The sequence below is a fragment of the Necator americanus genome, chromosome X (genome assembly GCF_031761385.1).
Source record: "Necator americanus strain Aroian chromosome X, whole genome shotgun sequence".
Lineage (NCBI taxonomy): Eukaryota > Metazoa > Nematoda > Chromadorea > Rhabditida > Ancylostomatidae > Necator > Necator americanus.
The window spans coordinates 22,061,002-22,075,085 of NC_087376.1; the positions used below are offsets into that span (position 1 = coordinate 22,061,002).

The following is a 14,084-nucleotide window of genomic DNA, read 5'->3' on the forward strand; positions in this document are numbered from 1 at the left end:
ATGTGCGGATGCTGTCGCTTCACTTCAAAGGCGAAGTGCTAAGCTCCACAATTTGAACAGCGATTTTCTAGTGCACCAAGGTAGTTCACATCCGTGGTGCGAGAACGCAGTGCTAAACCTGTCATTTCAGGCGCGGCATTACGCCGAATATGTCTTTCGGAGTCGTTGCGTAAGCGTTCAGCGCGCTGTTCATCTGGTTCATTCTGTCGTTGCATTCGTTGGCGCTCAGAGTTTGCAGGGCGTCTTGTTGAACGTTGCTCAGAACTCTCATTTTCACGCCGCCTTTGTTCACGTTGAGCATTTGACAGTAGTCTTGCAGACCGTTGCTCATCGTTCTCGTTTTGGAGTCTCCTTTGCTGGCGTTGTGAGTTCCCAGTAGTCTTGCAGACCGCTGTTCATCGTTCTCATTTTGGCGTCTCCTTTGCTGGCGGTCTGCATTTGCCATCTGCCGAGCAAAACGCTGTTCAACGTCTTCGCTTTGGCGTCTATTTTCCTGAAGTGTTGCATTAGCTGAGCGTCTGACCGAACGTTGCTCCTCGTTTTCGTTCTGTCGCCTTTGTCGTTGTTGCTCTGCGTTTGCTTGCCAATGGATACTGCGCTGCTGTGAAGTCTCCCTGTGGCTCCCGATGACTCCTTTGGCGCTCAGCGTCATTAATATAAATTCGAGGTCGTCCTGGTCGTCGGTTTCGCGTTGTTTGATCCATGAAAGCTTGCAGATAGGTTTCCTGGATTCGACAAAGTGAGATTTGATGAGATAAATAGCACACCCCGAAAAAGAAGACATAGTTTATTGGGAGTAATGAAATAGGTCTAACATACTTGCTAGTAGTAGGAAACGAAGGGAGTCAGAAGTTTTTTTAAATCTATTGCGCTCTTAGCATGCACCTACGTTTTAAAATAAGAACAAAACATTCTTTACAGCAAGTTGATTTTAACCCGCTAAAAATTATAGTCCATGAAAATGGTGCCATCTAAGGTGCTCGAACAATACGGTTATTAGATATATATATATATATATATATTCATCTCGTTCTGCTTGAGTGAAGTAGTTGAGTAATTATTTTTGACGCAAAGAGCGTGTTGATCGTCACAGATGAGATGATAATTGGTGCTGCGAAAGGATTTTTGTTCCACATATATACATATACATGTGCTTATACATACATATCCATACATACATACATACATCCATACATCCATCCATACATACATACATACATACATACATACATACATACATACATACATACATACATACATACATACATACATACATACATCCATACATACATACATACATACATACATACATACATACATACATACATACATACATACATACATACATACATACATACATACATACATACATACATACATACATACATACATACATACATACATACATACATACATACATACATACATACATACATACATACATACATACATACATACATACATACATACATACATACATACATACATACATACATACATACATACATACATACATACATACATACATACATACATACATACATACATACATACATACATACATACATACATACATACATACATACATACATACATACATACATACATACATACATACATACATACATACATACATACATACATACATACATACATACATACATACATACATACATACATACATACATACATACATACATACATACATACATACATACATACATACATACATACATACATACATACATACATACATACATACATACATACATACATACATACATACATACATACATACATACATACATACATACATACATACATACATACATACATACATACATACATACATACATACATACATACATACATACATACATACATACATACATACATACATACATACATACATACATACATACATACATACATACATACATACATACATACATACATACATACATACATACATACATACATACATACATACATACATACATACATACATACATACATACATACATACATACATACATACATACATACATACATACATACATACATACATACATACATACATACATACATACATACATACATACATACATACATACATACATACATACATACATACATACATACATACATACATACATACATACATACATACATACATACATACATACATACATACATACATACATACATACATACCTCCTGCTCTCTGCAAACAGTTACCAAAGAATGAAGTTTTGGCATAAAATGACGCGGAAGACATCGTCCCACTGATAAAGATAAAGTTCCACGTCAGATCACGTAAACAGCGTGCTACTATTTAAGCAGCCGTTTGCCCGTGTATATCCACTTTCTGAGGAACAGCGTAGCCGAGGAGGTGAAGAGCAACGCGGAAAGTGGTTACAACTATGAAACTTTTACAACGTCCCTAGATTTACGATGCCGGCACACCAACTCGATGCCATTGGACCCGTCACACCTCCTTCTATAGGTATCTGGCGCCTGTGGACCCGTCGCACCCACTTCTATAGGTATCTGGCGCCGGTGGACCCGTCGCACCCTATTTTATGGCTTTCTAGCGTCGAGGTACCAACTCGACGTCGGTGGACCCGTCGCACCCCCCTTTTGGAATTACTCGACTGACACACACATGCACACAACACACACACGTGACAGAATAAGCCCGTTATTATATACATGGTATTTAAAACGGTAACTTCCAGAACATCTAAAAAAAATCTGCGCTACTGCGAAATATTCGGCAGATACTTTCCGAACATCCTAATATATTCCTACAAAGTTTGGTGCCCCTAGCTTTCGTAGTCTTTTTGGAACCTAGTTGAGAAAAATCCCAATTTTTGCCTCAAATTCTCGAGTTTTTCTCAACTAAATTTTGAAAGAACCAGAACACCTACAGAGACTAAAATTCGCAGCTAACGCATTTTCTTGATGCCCTATCCATATATGCCATCGAATTTTTCAACGGCGCTCTCGTAATCTCGCAACGGAAAAAACTGCGGTATCTTAGATTTTCAGCAACACATCAAAATCTAAATGACCTCAAACAAGTTCCAATAACTCAGCTCGTAGTTTATAAAGATGAATTCGGTTTGAGCAGTGTTGTAGAGAAATATTTTTGCTATCACAATTTATTTTTACTTTTTTCCAGATAGTTTCCATTCTTTCAAATGCTAGTTGAGAAATAGTTGAGAAAAATGCTAAATTTCTCAACTTTTTCTTAACTAGTTTTCAAAAAAGAAAAAAAAAACCCAGAGGATCTCTGAAAAAGATATTTTGAGGATGCTATAGCGCAAGTCTTTTTTCACAGAATGCAGCCACGTTTGTCTTCCTCCGTCTCTTCATTAATCCGTTATTCATGTTTACTTCAAGCTAACAAAGTCGGACCTGTCCAGCAGTAATTTACAATTGACGGTTGATTCTAATCGCTAAAACAACCTCTATATAAGTCTTATATGTAGCGAACAGTGTTCTAAATACAATTTCAAAAAACTGCCGATGAAATGTTTTTCTCAGTGATTTTTTTCGGTTCTGTAAAAATCTAGGTTTCGGCCGGGACCGAACTATTCACTGTCTGTAGTCACTGTCAATGAGTGAAATTGTGTGTAAGCACTGAAAAAAATAATGAGAAAAGGCTGTTCTAGAATGTAATCTGCGTCGGTATCAGTTGTGAAAAGTTTTGCAAAAATAAAAATAAATAAAAAAAAATTCGCCGGGGATCGAACATCTGATCATCTCTTCATCAATTTCAAACAGTACAATTGTGTTGCCGAGCACACATTGAGAGCTTACTCATCTTTACAAATTATATGTCTACATATGTACTGACTCACTTCTAATTCTTGCAGTAGCATCTACCTCGTACTAATCTGAGCAAATATACCTGGAGGATATTTTTGGTGAGCAGCCAATGTGGTATAGGTTGCAGCCTACCGCTAGTATTTTCGACAATCTGACTTTCGTCTAGTTAGTCTTTCTTTATTATCTTGGCACGTCTTTTAATCCTCTCTCCTAATGATAGTCATTTATTGGATCTATTTATACACTAATTGTAGTATTTACAGATGTGTCACGATATTTCCGCCCTGTCCCCTGAAGAGAGCTTTGTATGTTTTAGTGAGATTAAGTCCGAACCAAGACCTTCGGCCGAGTGGCTGGCAAAGAAAAAAAAGTTGAGAGATGCATGGCTCACTTCTCCACCTACGATGACGACGGCGGAAGCTGCACTCTCGGATCAATCCTAAACACTGCTTATCATAGTACTTTTGACAAGTGATACCGACGCAGATTACATTCTAAAACAACCTTTTCTCATTATTTTTTTACTGCTTGCACACAATTTCACTCATTGACAATGACTACAGACGGTGAATAGTTCGGTCCCCGCCGAAACCTAGATTTTTACAGAACCGAAAAAAATCACTGAGAAAAACATTGCATCGGCAGTTTTTTGAAATTGTATTTAGAACACTGTTCGCTACATATAAGACTTATACAGAGGTTGTTTTAGCGATTAGAATCAACCGTCAATTGTAAATTACTGCTGGACAGGTCCGACTTTGTTAGCTTGAAGTAAACATGAATAACGGATTAATGAAGAGACGGAGGAAGACAAACGTGGCTGCATTCTGTAAAGAAAGACTTGCGCTATGGAATCCTCAAAATATCTTTTTCAGAGATCCTCTGGGTTTTTTTTTCTTTTTTGAAAACTAGTTAAGAAAAAGTTGAGAAATTTAGCATTTTTCTCAACTATTTCTCAACTAGCATTTGAGAGAACGGAAACTATCTGGAAGAAAGTAAAAATGTAAGTAAAAATTGACTGTTTATGCTAAAATAGTCTTCCTCAACCGGTTCTTCAAGTGTTCTTCAATCGTTTATTCAAATATTAAACAAATTTATTTTGAACTCAGGTACTGAATATGCATCATTAACGTTTTTTCTTCCTTGAGACAACTCTTCCATTTTTTAGCCGCAAATATCGAGACCTGAAAAAAAAATCTTAGAATACGTTTCAGTGGTGAATATCTTCTGATATGTTGTGAAAACATGCCATTCACTGCCGATCCTCCTTCAACTTACAGCACTACGTCTGAAAAAAAAGCAGTTTTCACTTCTGTATTTCTGCTGAATGTTGTATACTTAAATTACACTAAATTTTGCACGTCTTAATATATGTTTATTTGAAATCGACAACTCCGTCTTCCTTTTCTCATGGTTCCTTTCAATTTTGTCAAATTTTACGACCCCTACTTTAATTTTTCTTCTACTTTTCCAATCCCCTCTTACGACCCCACCCTCCTTCCCTGCTCCGACACCCCTCTTACGACTCTCTGTTGAGAAATTCTCAAAACGCACTTGACCCTGGGCCAAGGTCAGCTGCGATGACATGTATCACTATCTGACACCATGCTTGACGTCGCTATAATATGTACTGAATTAATTAACATCCTCAAATCTTTAAAAAATATGCATGAAAATTAATTCTACGGCAAATGGGAATTATATGCAGTTAATTGCAGTTCGCGATAATTTTGTTTTTGTCGGCAAGACAAGTCGAAGAAACATATTGTATAGTCTGTAAAATGTCAGAATAAGAATAACAGTTGTTGTTCATTTCTTGATGTAATGTTTGTATTCGCAGTTTGCCGGTATATAGATCTTGGATTGTGAGTTGTATTTATGCAGGTTTCCTCGTTAGAGGCCTTTCGTTGCAATAAGGGCGAAATAGTTAAAAATACAAGTGTTGTGTTCTGAGACAAGTGTTCTGGTCTGTATTCCTTGAGAAGTTGATTTACTAGAATTAAGTCCCACGTGGCACTAGACAAGTTTAACTAAATTCTAAATGGTGCATCGGCCAGGAAAACTCGGACATCTATTAACAGGACAAGTTAAAACATCAGTGCAAGTATGATGATGACGGGCGAAGATGACGAACTGAACAAATGGGATGTCTATGGGACACTTGAAGGACAAGTAAACGTAGTTTCTTCTCCCGGTACACAATCTGATGATTAAGAGAATGAGAAGTGGAAAGAGTACTGGTCTCTAGAGTCAGCCGGCACAGAAGAGTTTTCCAATTCGGTAAAAGAAGAGAAAATGATAACGGACCGTCAAGTTTGAGAGAGATTCATGGAATCAGAGATTCAATCCGACAATAGAAAAACGGCACGATGGATATTATGTTCGATTGCCTTGCAAGAATGTAAATACCCATCTATCCGACAACAAAGCAATAGCACTGGGTCGACTAGTCAGCGTCTGGAACTCATTGCAGAAGGATGAAATTTACTGGACTGATATAGTGAAGTATTCTAAGAGCAACTTCAACAACAGATCTTGGAAGAAGTTCCGATCACGATAACATCATAAGTGACCAATGTCCATTATATTCCTCACCAAGCAGTACTAACGCCACGCAAGACAACAACTAAGCTTCGAATGGTTTGCGATGCGTCTGTTCATTACAAAGGATGTCCATCGTTAAACGCCGATCTCCATCGTGTTCCGGTAATTTTACCACAACTGCTTGGGGTACTCCTTCGATTCAGGATTGGAGGAATAGGTATAATTTCAGATGTGGAAAAACGCATTTTACAAGTTCGCCTCTATGAAAAAGACCGCGACTACACAAGATGCATGTGGTTACGTAACCACAAGTTACCACCCACATCAAATAACATTCAAGTACTCCGATTCACTAGAGTAACTTTCGGTTTAATAACATCTTCACTCCTTCTAGCTGGAACTATTCATTTTCATCTCGACCAATATGTACAAGGAGGATGACCAGCTAGTAGCAGACATCAAAGACAACTTATATGTTGACAACCTCATTTTGACTGCGGATTCGCTGGATAATTCACTATATATCTACACGCGAACAAAACAAGTGTTTAACGAGTTAAATAAGAATTCGTATCAAACCATATGAAACTGATGTCGAAAATCTCGCCCAAGGATAAATCAGCAAACACATTACCGACAGTGCTGGGCATTACATGGAATCCAAGACCCGATCATTTCGAAAATTCATGCCAACCGAAATTTCCAACGAATCTCACAAAATGAATGTTGACAAATACGATAGCATCCATATATGACCCATAATGGAATGGCTGGTGCCACTGCTACATAAGACAAAGGTTTTTCTTAGAACTCTTTCGAAGGATATGAATGGGACACAACTTTAACACAACTTCACAAGGAGTCGTGGATGCGATTCTGCTCCGAAATGGAAGGCTTTACAAAAAACCTACTCTGATGTCTTTGTGCAAAAAACACATAATGCGTACTGATAACCTTTGCGGACGCAAGTATTGAAGCTATGGCCACAAGAGTCTACTTACGCACAGATACCACCACCAATATTCTCATCGCAAGACTTTCCTCCATTAAAAATGCTTCAATAACAAACTAAAAATCGAGCTAGATGCCGTAACCTTGGCACTTCGTTTAACGAAGTCTGTTTTGTCCCAACTCCGTATTCAGTGCTTCGAATTAGATAAGTCTATGTTTTTCGGATTCTGAGATTGTACTTAGTTGGATTGACCATTAAATATGTATGTAGGAATAAGGATCTTTAATAGATTAATGGAAATCACAAAAACTGCACAGCACCTACAAGCTAGGGGGTTTCGTATCCTCCTCAGCCACATCGCCGCTCAATACAATGCGACAGACTGCGCAATGCGAGGTCTTACCCAGATGGAGCTAACTGATTACTTTTGGTGGACAGGGCCATCTATTCTCCGCGATCCTCCGAAGACTTGGCCTTTCATGTTCCAAGTGTTCGATCATTACATTAGCTCGGAAACAGAAATTCTGGAATCTATTGCCCATGAGAAGAAATCTGAAACCACCGGCCGATTCACCATAGGGTTTTCTTGATGAAGAACAACGATTCGAACAGAGCTTTTCTCTTCTCTCGGAAAATACTAACTGCAGAACGTTAAACGAATTGTAGCGCTTGTCCGTACATCAGAACGCTACTATGTCGAGTAAGTGCAAGAAGAAACTGCTCGATCAAGTTCTATGCAATTCTCTATGCTCAGTCAAGCTCTCTCTACTTCTCGAAAGAGTAGCTGTGGAAAGCCATTTCCAACTTTCGGGAGAAGAGATAGCCATAGCTGGAAAAATGCTAGTAAAGCTACACCAGCAATCGACAATTACTCCAGCTATTCCTCAGTCATTGAAACATCCCAACATCAAACCCGATTCAATCGACTTGTTTCGATGTTTTGGACGTTTGGGCCAAAGTGATCCAGACGAGGAGTCTAAAAACCCATTAATAGTTCCACAAAATTCCTGACCAGCGGGAGCCATAATTCGCGACTGTCACAATAATGGACAACCAGGGATAAGCCACACTATGTCACTAATGCGACAATCTTTCTGGATTCCCAAACTACGAGCACAAGTAACGCGATTTATTCGGCAATGCATACCATGCCAAAAGTTGAACAATTAGCCCTACAAGTATCCAGAACCGTACCCTTTGCCAGAGCAAAGGGTACGTCGGTCACGACCTTTCGAGCATGTAGGATTGGACTATTTTGGGCCACTATCCATTCTTCATTGCCACGTTACAGAAGGCAAATGCTATGGATGTATAATAACATGCATGGCAACAAGACTCATACACCTCGATATCGTTTCCCACTTCTCCACTACTGCTTTTCTCAAGATAATACGCCGCTTTTTTGCACGACGCAGTTTACCCAAGTCCATAACAAGTGATAGTGCTCCCACAATCACATTAGGAGAAACTATTCTCAACGAATGTCTCCATACAATCCAAAATGAACCTGCAATGGAACAAGCGATAACGAAGCGCGAAATAAAGTGGAAACACATTGCACCGTTTGCCCCATGGCAAGGGGTTTCTATGAGAGATTGACCAAATCAGTAAAACTCTCTTTACAACTCACTGGGCCAAACAAAAGTAACCGTTGAGCATTTGTCAACATTGGTAGTTGAGATAGAGGGACTTCTCAATACAAAACCGCTCTTATATGTGGAATCACAATCACAATTCGAACAACTATGACGACCTATTGACTTCTTCCAGAACGAATTCGAAGTTCCTTATCCGTTGGATGAAATTATAATATCAATGATGAAGATGACCCATCCTATTTTCCATCCAATGAAAAGTCTCCATCAGAACTATGCAGGAAGCTATACAAGCTTTACAAACATCATGAAAGCTAACTGAGAAGTTCTGGCAAAGCTGGAGATTTTATTATTTGTTTGTTTTGCGTGAAAAACATCAACTAGAGGTGGGAAGAAACAAGAGCTCGCGACATCTCCCAGGAAAAACGACAGAGCGAGTGCAATCTCGACATTCATGGAAGACAGGAAGAGTGCAAGATCTCATAATAAGCCCAGAAGGGGTTTCCGCGTGACAATCGTCATGTTACCATCTCATCGCCAAATACGTCGACCGGTAAATCTCCTAATTCCGCTTAAACTAAACTATGCAAATCATGACGGAACTTCCAGAACGGGCAAAACAGCGGCAGCTACTAGTTCCACCATCCGGTACCGTTAGAAGACTTATTAACTCCAAAAATCTTCCTGAACAAGTAGAAAATTCTAACCGGGAATCAAGTCGAAATAATCTTCGACCTAAGAAACAAGTAGATTACAAGAAAATGCTACCAATTCTTCCCATGACATCATCCACCTTGCTTCTAAGCATTCTGCTAGTTCTGGCAACTGTGTTCGGATGTTCAGGCAAAGAAAACACTTTGAAGCACCTCTCAATTACCAGACGAATAGGTTGCATAAGTGGGGGCGTCGAAGTTATTTCGCCTCCCCACATACCCTACCGAAGAATCTTGTAAAACCTATGAAGATCAGCAAGAAAACGAGAGAGTGCAATTCCCTCCACAAGTTTTACTACATGATCCTCAAGTGAAGTGGAAAAACGAAACGACCACAATTGTTGAAACAATCTGTCCGGCTGCAGCTTTTTGCGAAAATATCGACTGCGTGTTCTGCTCCGCTGCAATATTCAACCCAGAGTGCTGGCCACTTAAAGCTATCTTAGCTGCCACAATTTTCCTCTATTTCATCTTCACTGAATGTTACGTTTTTCTATACGTACCTATCGCACTCCGCATACCGGTACGTGTTCTAGTAAGTTTAATCCGCCGTTGCGTGGGAACCCTGATCACTGGTATTGCCCAAAGGGCAACCCGCGGAAGAGGAGTTCGCCAGAATCCAGTTGATCTAATCGAGCTGTTGGCTATACCATGTATGTGTTTTCTGGTTATGGCAGGAGATAATGGCTGTCAACAAGTAAACTTATTCTCTCACGTATCGACCATTTGCTCACATTCCAATGAAAATGAAATCTGCAAGATTCAACTTTCGGAGATATTGAAGATTACCAAAAAAATAAATCTCAACAAATCAGCAGAATGCCTGTGACTGTGATGTTGTCGAAGACTGTATATACTATCCAGCAAGACCCAAGCCAATTGTAAATGCAGGGATGTTGATATCTCCGCTTGGTTTAACAATATCCAACACAGACTTCCTGTAATTTTGCCGCCAATATCATTTCGGCAAAAGAGAAAAGGGACAAGCTCAAGCGAAGATTACTAGTATGACTACGGCCAAAATAATACTCAACATACAAGAAAACTTCAAGACTAACATCATTGTAGACAATGCTATCTGCACGGCTGAAAACACTATTCTACGGGGATGTTATCAATGTCTCAAGGGAGCACAAGCACAAATAACTTGCACTTCCACTAAACCGACTCAAGCAGAAATAATATGTCCTACAACAAGTTTCACGGTACCTTGTAACCAACAAGGAAAAGTCTCGGAACTACAATTTAGTTTCAATTATGAAATAATTAGACAGAAATGCACGGTTTCATTTGGATTGGTAGTCACAAGTTTTGAGATTAGCGGTATTCTCAAGTTCACAAACACCGTGAAATCTATGGTAAAGAAGTGGTTAGAAGGTACCTCAAATGACGACTATGACATACAATGGCCAGAGCACATTGCGGATGTTTTTCCTCAGTGGTACAAAACACTCACAATTTCTCTAATCATTTTAGTCGGACTACTAGCCCTAACCTATTTTCATCTGTCTACTTCCTGCATACGAGTTGCTGGGGCTATACTCACAGTTACAATGCGACTGGTACGAAAATGTTGCTACTAGGTGTTATTAGGTACCAGTCTGAATGTTCGGCTGAAGCCGGACTTCAGACTTTCAGTGGTTTTAGCTTCGTTCCCCTTCACTGATCAAAGAAAGTTAATATAGTGGTGTTTTCTGTAAAATTAGATTTGTGTTTCTTTAACAACCCTTCCCCTCTCTTCTTTATATTATAAATTAAGGCGAAAGATTACGGAGTTTTCCTTCTAAACACGTCAATTCTACATTTGGAGAATATTCGACCATCGGCTACAAACACTCCTTCGATGCGAGATTAATGTAGATACTATTTGAAAGCATTACTCGAAGTATGGGTATTCTTCCTGATTTCCCCCAATTGTTATCACAGAATGATGTTTTAACATAAAAAGACGTGAAAGACACCATCCTACTGATAAAGATAACCTTCCACGTCAGATCACGTAAACATCTTGCTACTATTTAAGCAGCCATTTGGATGCGTGTTTCCACTTTCTAAGAACGGCATGCTACAAAGTTGAGGTGAACGAAGAAGGAAATAGGCACGCTGAGGAGTCATAAATGTGAAAAGCAACGCTCCCAGTGGCCACGGCTAAGAGACGGCTGCAACCATCTATCATTTTGTGTTATGCACACGAAGTTGTTGCGCACCGATCCGACGCCGATGGACCCGTCGCACCCCCTCTTATAGGTATCCGACGTCGGTGCACCCGTCTTACACCATTTTATAGCTTTCTGGCGCCGGCACACCAATCCGACGCCGGTGGACCCGTCGCATCCCCTCCTATAGGTATCTGGCGCCGGTGGACCAGTCGTCCCCCTCCTATAGGTGTCTGGCGCCGGTGGACCCGTCGCACCCCCTCTTTTTCAATCTCGTGACTGACACACACACACACACACACACACACACACACACACACACACACACACACACACACACACACACACACACACACACACACACACACACACACACACACACACACACACACACACACACACACACACACACGCGTGAGAGAATAAGCCCGTTTTTATATATCGTGATAATGTTATTAGGTGCCTTATGTTGTTTTCGGAACAAGTTTGCTTCTAAAACACATGCCAAATTTCTCTATGCTCCTTAATTCCAGAAAGGACATCTCAAACTGCCAAAAAGTCTATCTCTGTAGATACTAAGTAGTCCTAAAAGCACTATCGGCTTTATCTTTTCTTATAACTGTACTTTTCAGCATCATGATCTCGCGTAGCTCTCAGTATTCGTGAATGGAAGAGAAGCAAGGGCAAGCTATCTCGAGAATAACCTTACGCTGACGCTAGATGACCTAAATAGACGAGTTTATACGGGGGCAACAATTTAGGTGGAATGGACACATCTGAAAGGAGATCCGTCGCTCACCTTGGAAATACCAGAAGGACAACTTGTTATCCAAAATCGGATACTTCGAGCCGCAAGAGTGGCGAAAGAGAAGGTTGTATGAATAACTTTTGATCTACTTGTTGACAAGTGATTGGTATAAGAGAGAAGTTAATCTTACCCGACAATTGGAATGAAACCAAATTCAGCGTGATGAAATTTCGAGTGTTGATGAAATCTTTCATATAGCCAACAAAGCAACGAAACGCCTTAGTCTTCTTGTCACTGAGGTCGGAAATGCACTCGAAAAAGCCGAACGGAACATGTATGACCCGAGAATTCACAACAACACAACTTTTTAAGAGAGTAACATATACGCAACAGAATAGAATGCAAGAACAACAACAAGAACTGAAACAACAAGTTGGAAACTCAGAAGATATGATACATATGATACATGCGATGTCTAAAGACGAGGAATGTGAGGAAGAATCAAATTCCCTGAACGTGCCGATAAAAAGGAGTAGACAAAAACTAACTGGATTACAAGTACAAGTTGAATGTGAGGAACGTAGTGTACAACAAGTTTATGACTGTTACGAGAACAATCAGGATGACTACGAGGATGATATCGACAGTGACAACAGACACAATCCAACTTCGGACCCAGGCTATCTTGAACTAATGATCGACGAAGTGAAGACATATTCCGACGATGAGATCATGGAAGAATGCAACGAGCATGGTTTAGAAGATATTTCAAGTGATGATGATGAAACAAGCTGAAAAGATGAAGCAACCCACCACGAGATATGGAGACATAAACGATTGCGCGAAGATCTACTGAAAATGGAACATGGTCTTTGGGCCTTCTCATTCCGAGGAATTGGGAAAAGCTCGAAAGGAATTAAAGCATGGGTAAAATGCGCATTCTGCAATAGGATTGGACAACACTACTCTGACTCGGGTGCGTGTAAAGAGGGTCCCGGTGGAATTTCCAGCATGCCCCGGTCATGCCTCGTCAGAGCAATCAGCGATGGTGCGTGTCCTAAAGAGATTCACTTTCGTTGGCACCCCCGCTGACTCTGCTTACCTACCGCTAATCATACGCTGCATCACCGGTTAGGATATAATTCACTATCTACTTAATTGTTTTGGAGAATCAGACACACTCACTGCAATTTTGTGACGTGAGGTGATCTCAATTTTGTAATCGTACCAGAAGCAAGAGAAATCCTCACGTGAAATATGAGATAAGGATTATCTGATAGCTTCAAATTATGTGCATAAAAATTTTCGTTAAAACGGAATATTCCAGCTCTCAAAACTAACGTTAGTGAGAATTATCGTTATCCTTTAACTCCCAAGCTTTTTTTTTTAGTCTAATTTATTTCTGAACTTCTGTATCTCTGACTTTTTGGAACTTACAGGAAGAAAAAGAGTTCAAATTTGGTAAGATTTCTAGACTTTCTGAAGGTGATATAAAGACAAACTCACTCTCTTTCTTCATTAGAACACCATACAAGTCTCATG

General features: G+C 39.8%; 3 protein-coding genes across 3 annotated transcripts; 2 read left to right on the top strand and 1 right to left on the bottom strand.

Moving 5' to 3' along the window:
• Positions 1-121: 121 nt before the first annotated feature.
• On the bottom strand, positions 122-652 carry RB195_024744 (uncharacterized protein; the record flags this gene model as incomplete). The annotated part of the gene is made up of 1 exon (XM_013442127.2): positions 122-652. One exon carries the CDS (start codon positions 650-652, stop codon positions 122-124), a length of 531 nt encoding a protein of 176 aa, XP_013297581.2.
• A 7,371-nt stretch (positions 653-8,023) lies between these two features.
• On the top strand, positions 8,024-8,341 carry RB195_024745 (uncharacterized protein; the record flags this gene model as incomplete). Its single annotated transcript, XM_064212627.1, has 1 exon — positions 8,024-8,341. The coding sequence occupies one exon, from the start codon at positions 8,024-8,026 to the stop codon at positions 8,339-8,341; it is 318 nt and encodes a 105-aa protein (XP_064068508.1).
• Positions 8,342-12,848: 4,507 nt separating this feature from the next.
• RB195_024746 (uncharacterized protein) lies at positions 12,849-13,337 on the top strand (the record flags this gene model as incomplete). Its single annotated transcript, XM_064212628.1, has 1 exon — positions 12,849-13,337. One exon carries the CDS (start codon positions 12,849-12,851, stop codon positions 13,335-13,337), a length of 489 nt encoding a protein of 162 aa, XP_064068509.1.
• Between the last annotated feature and the right edge of the window lie 747 nt (positions 13,338-14,084).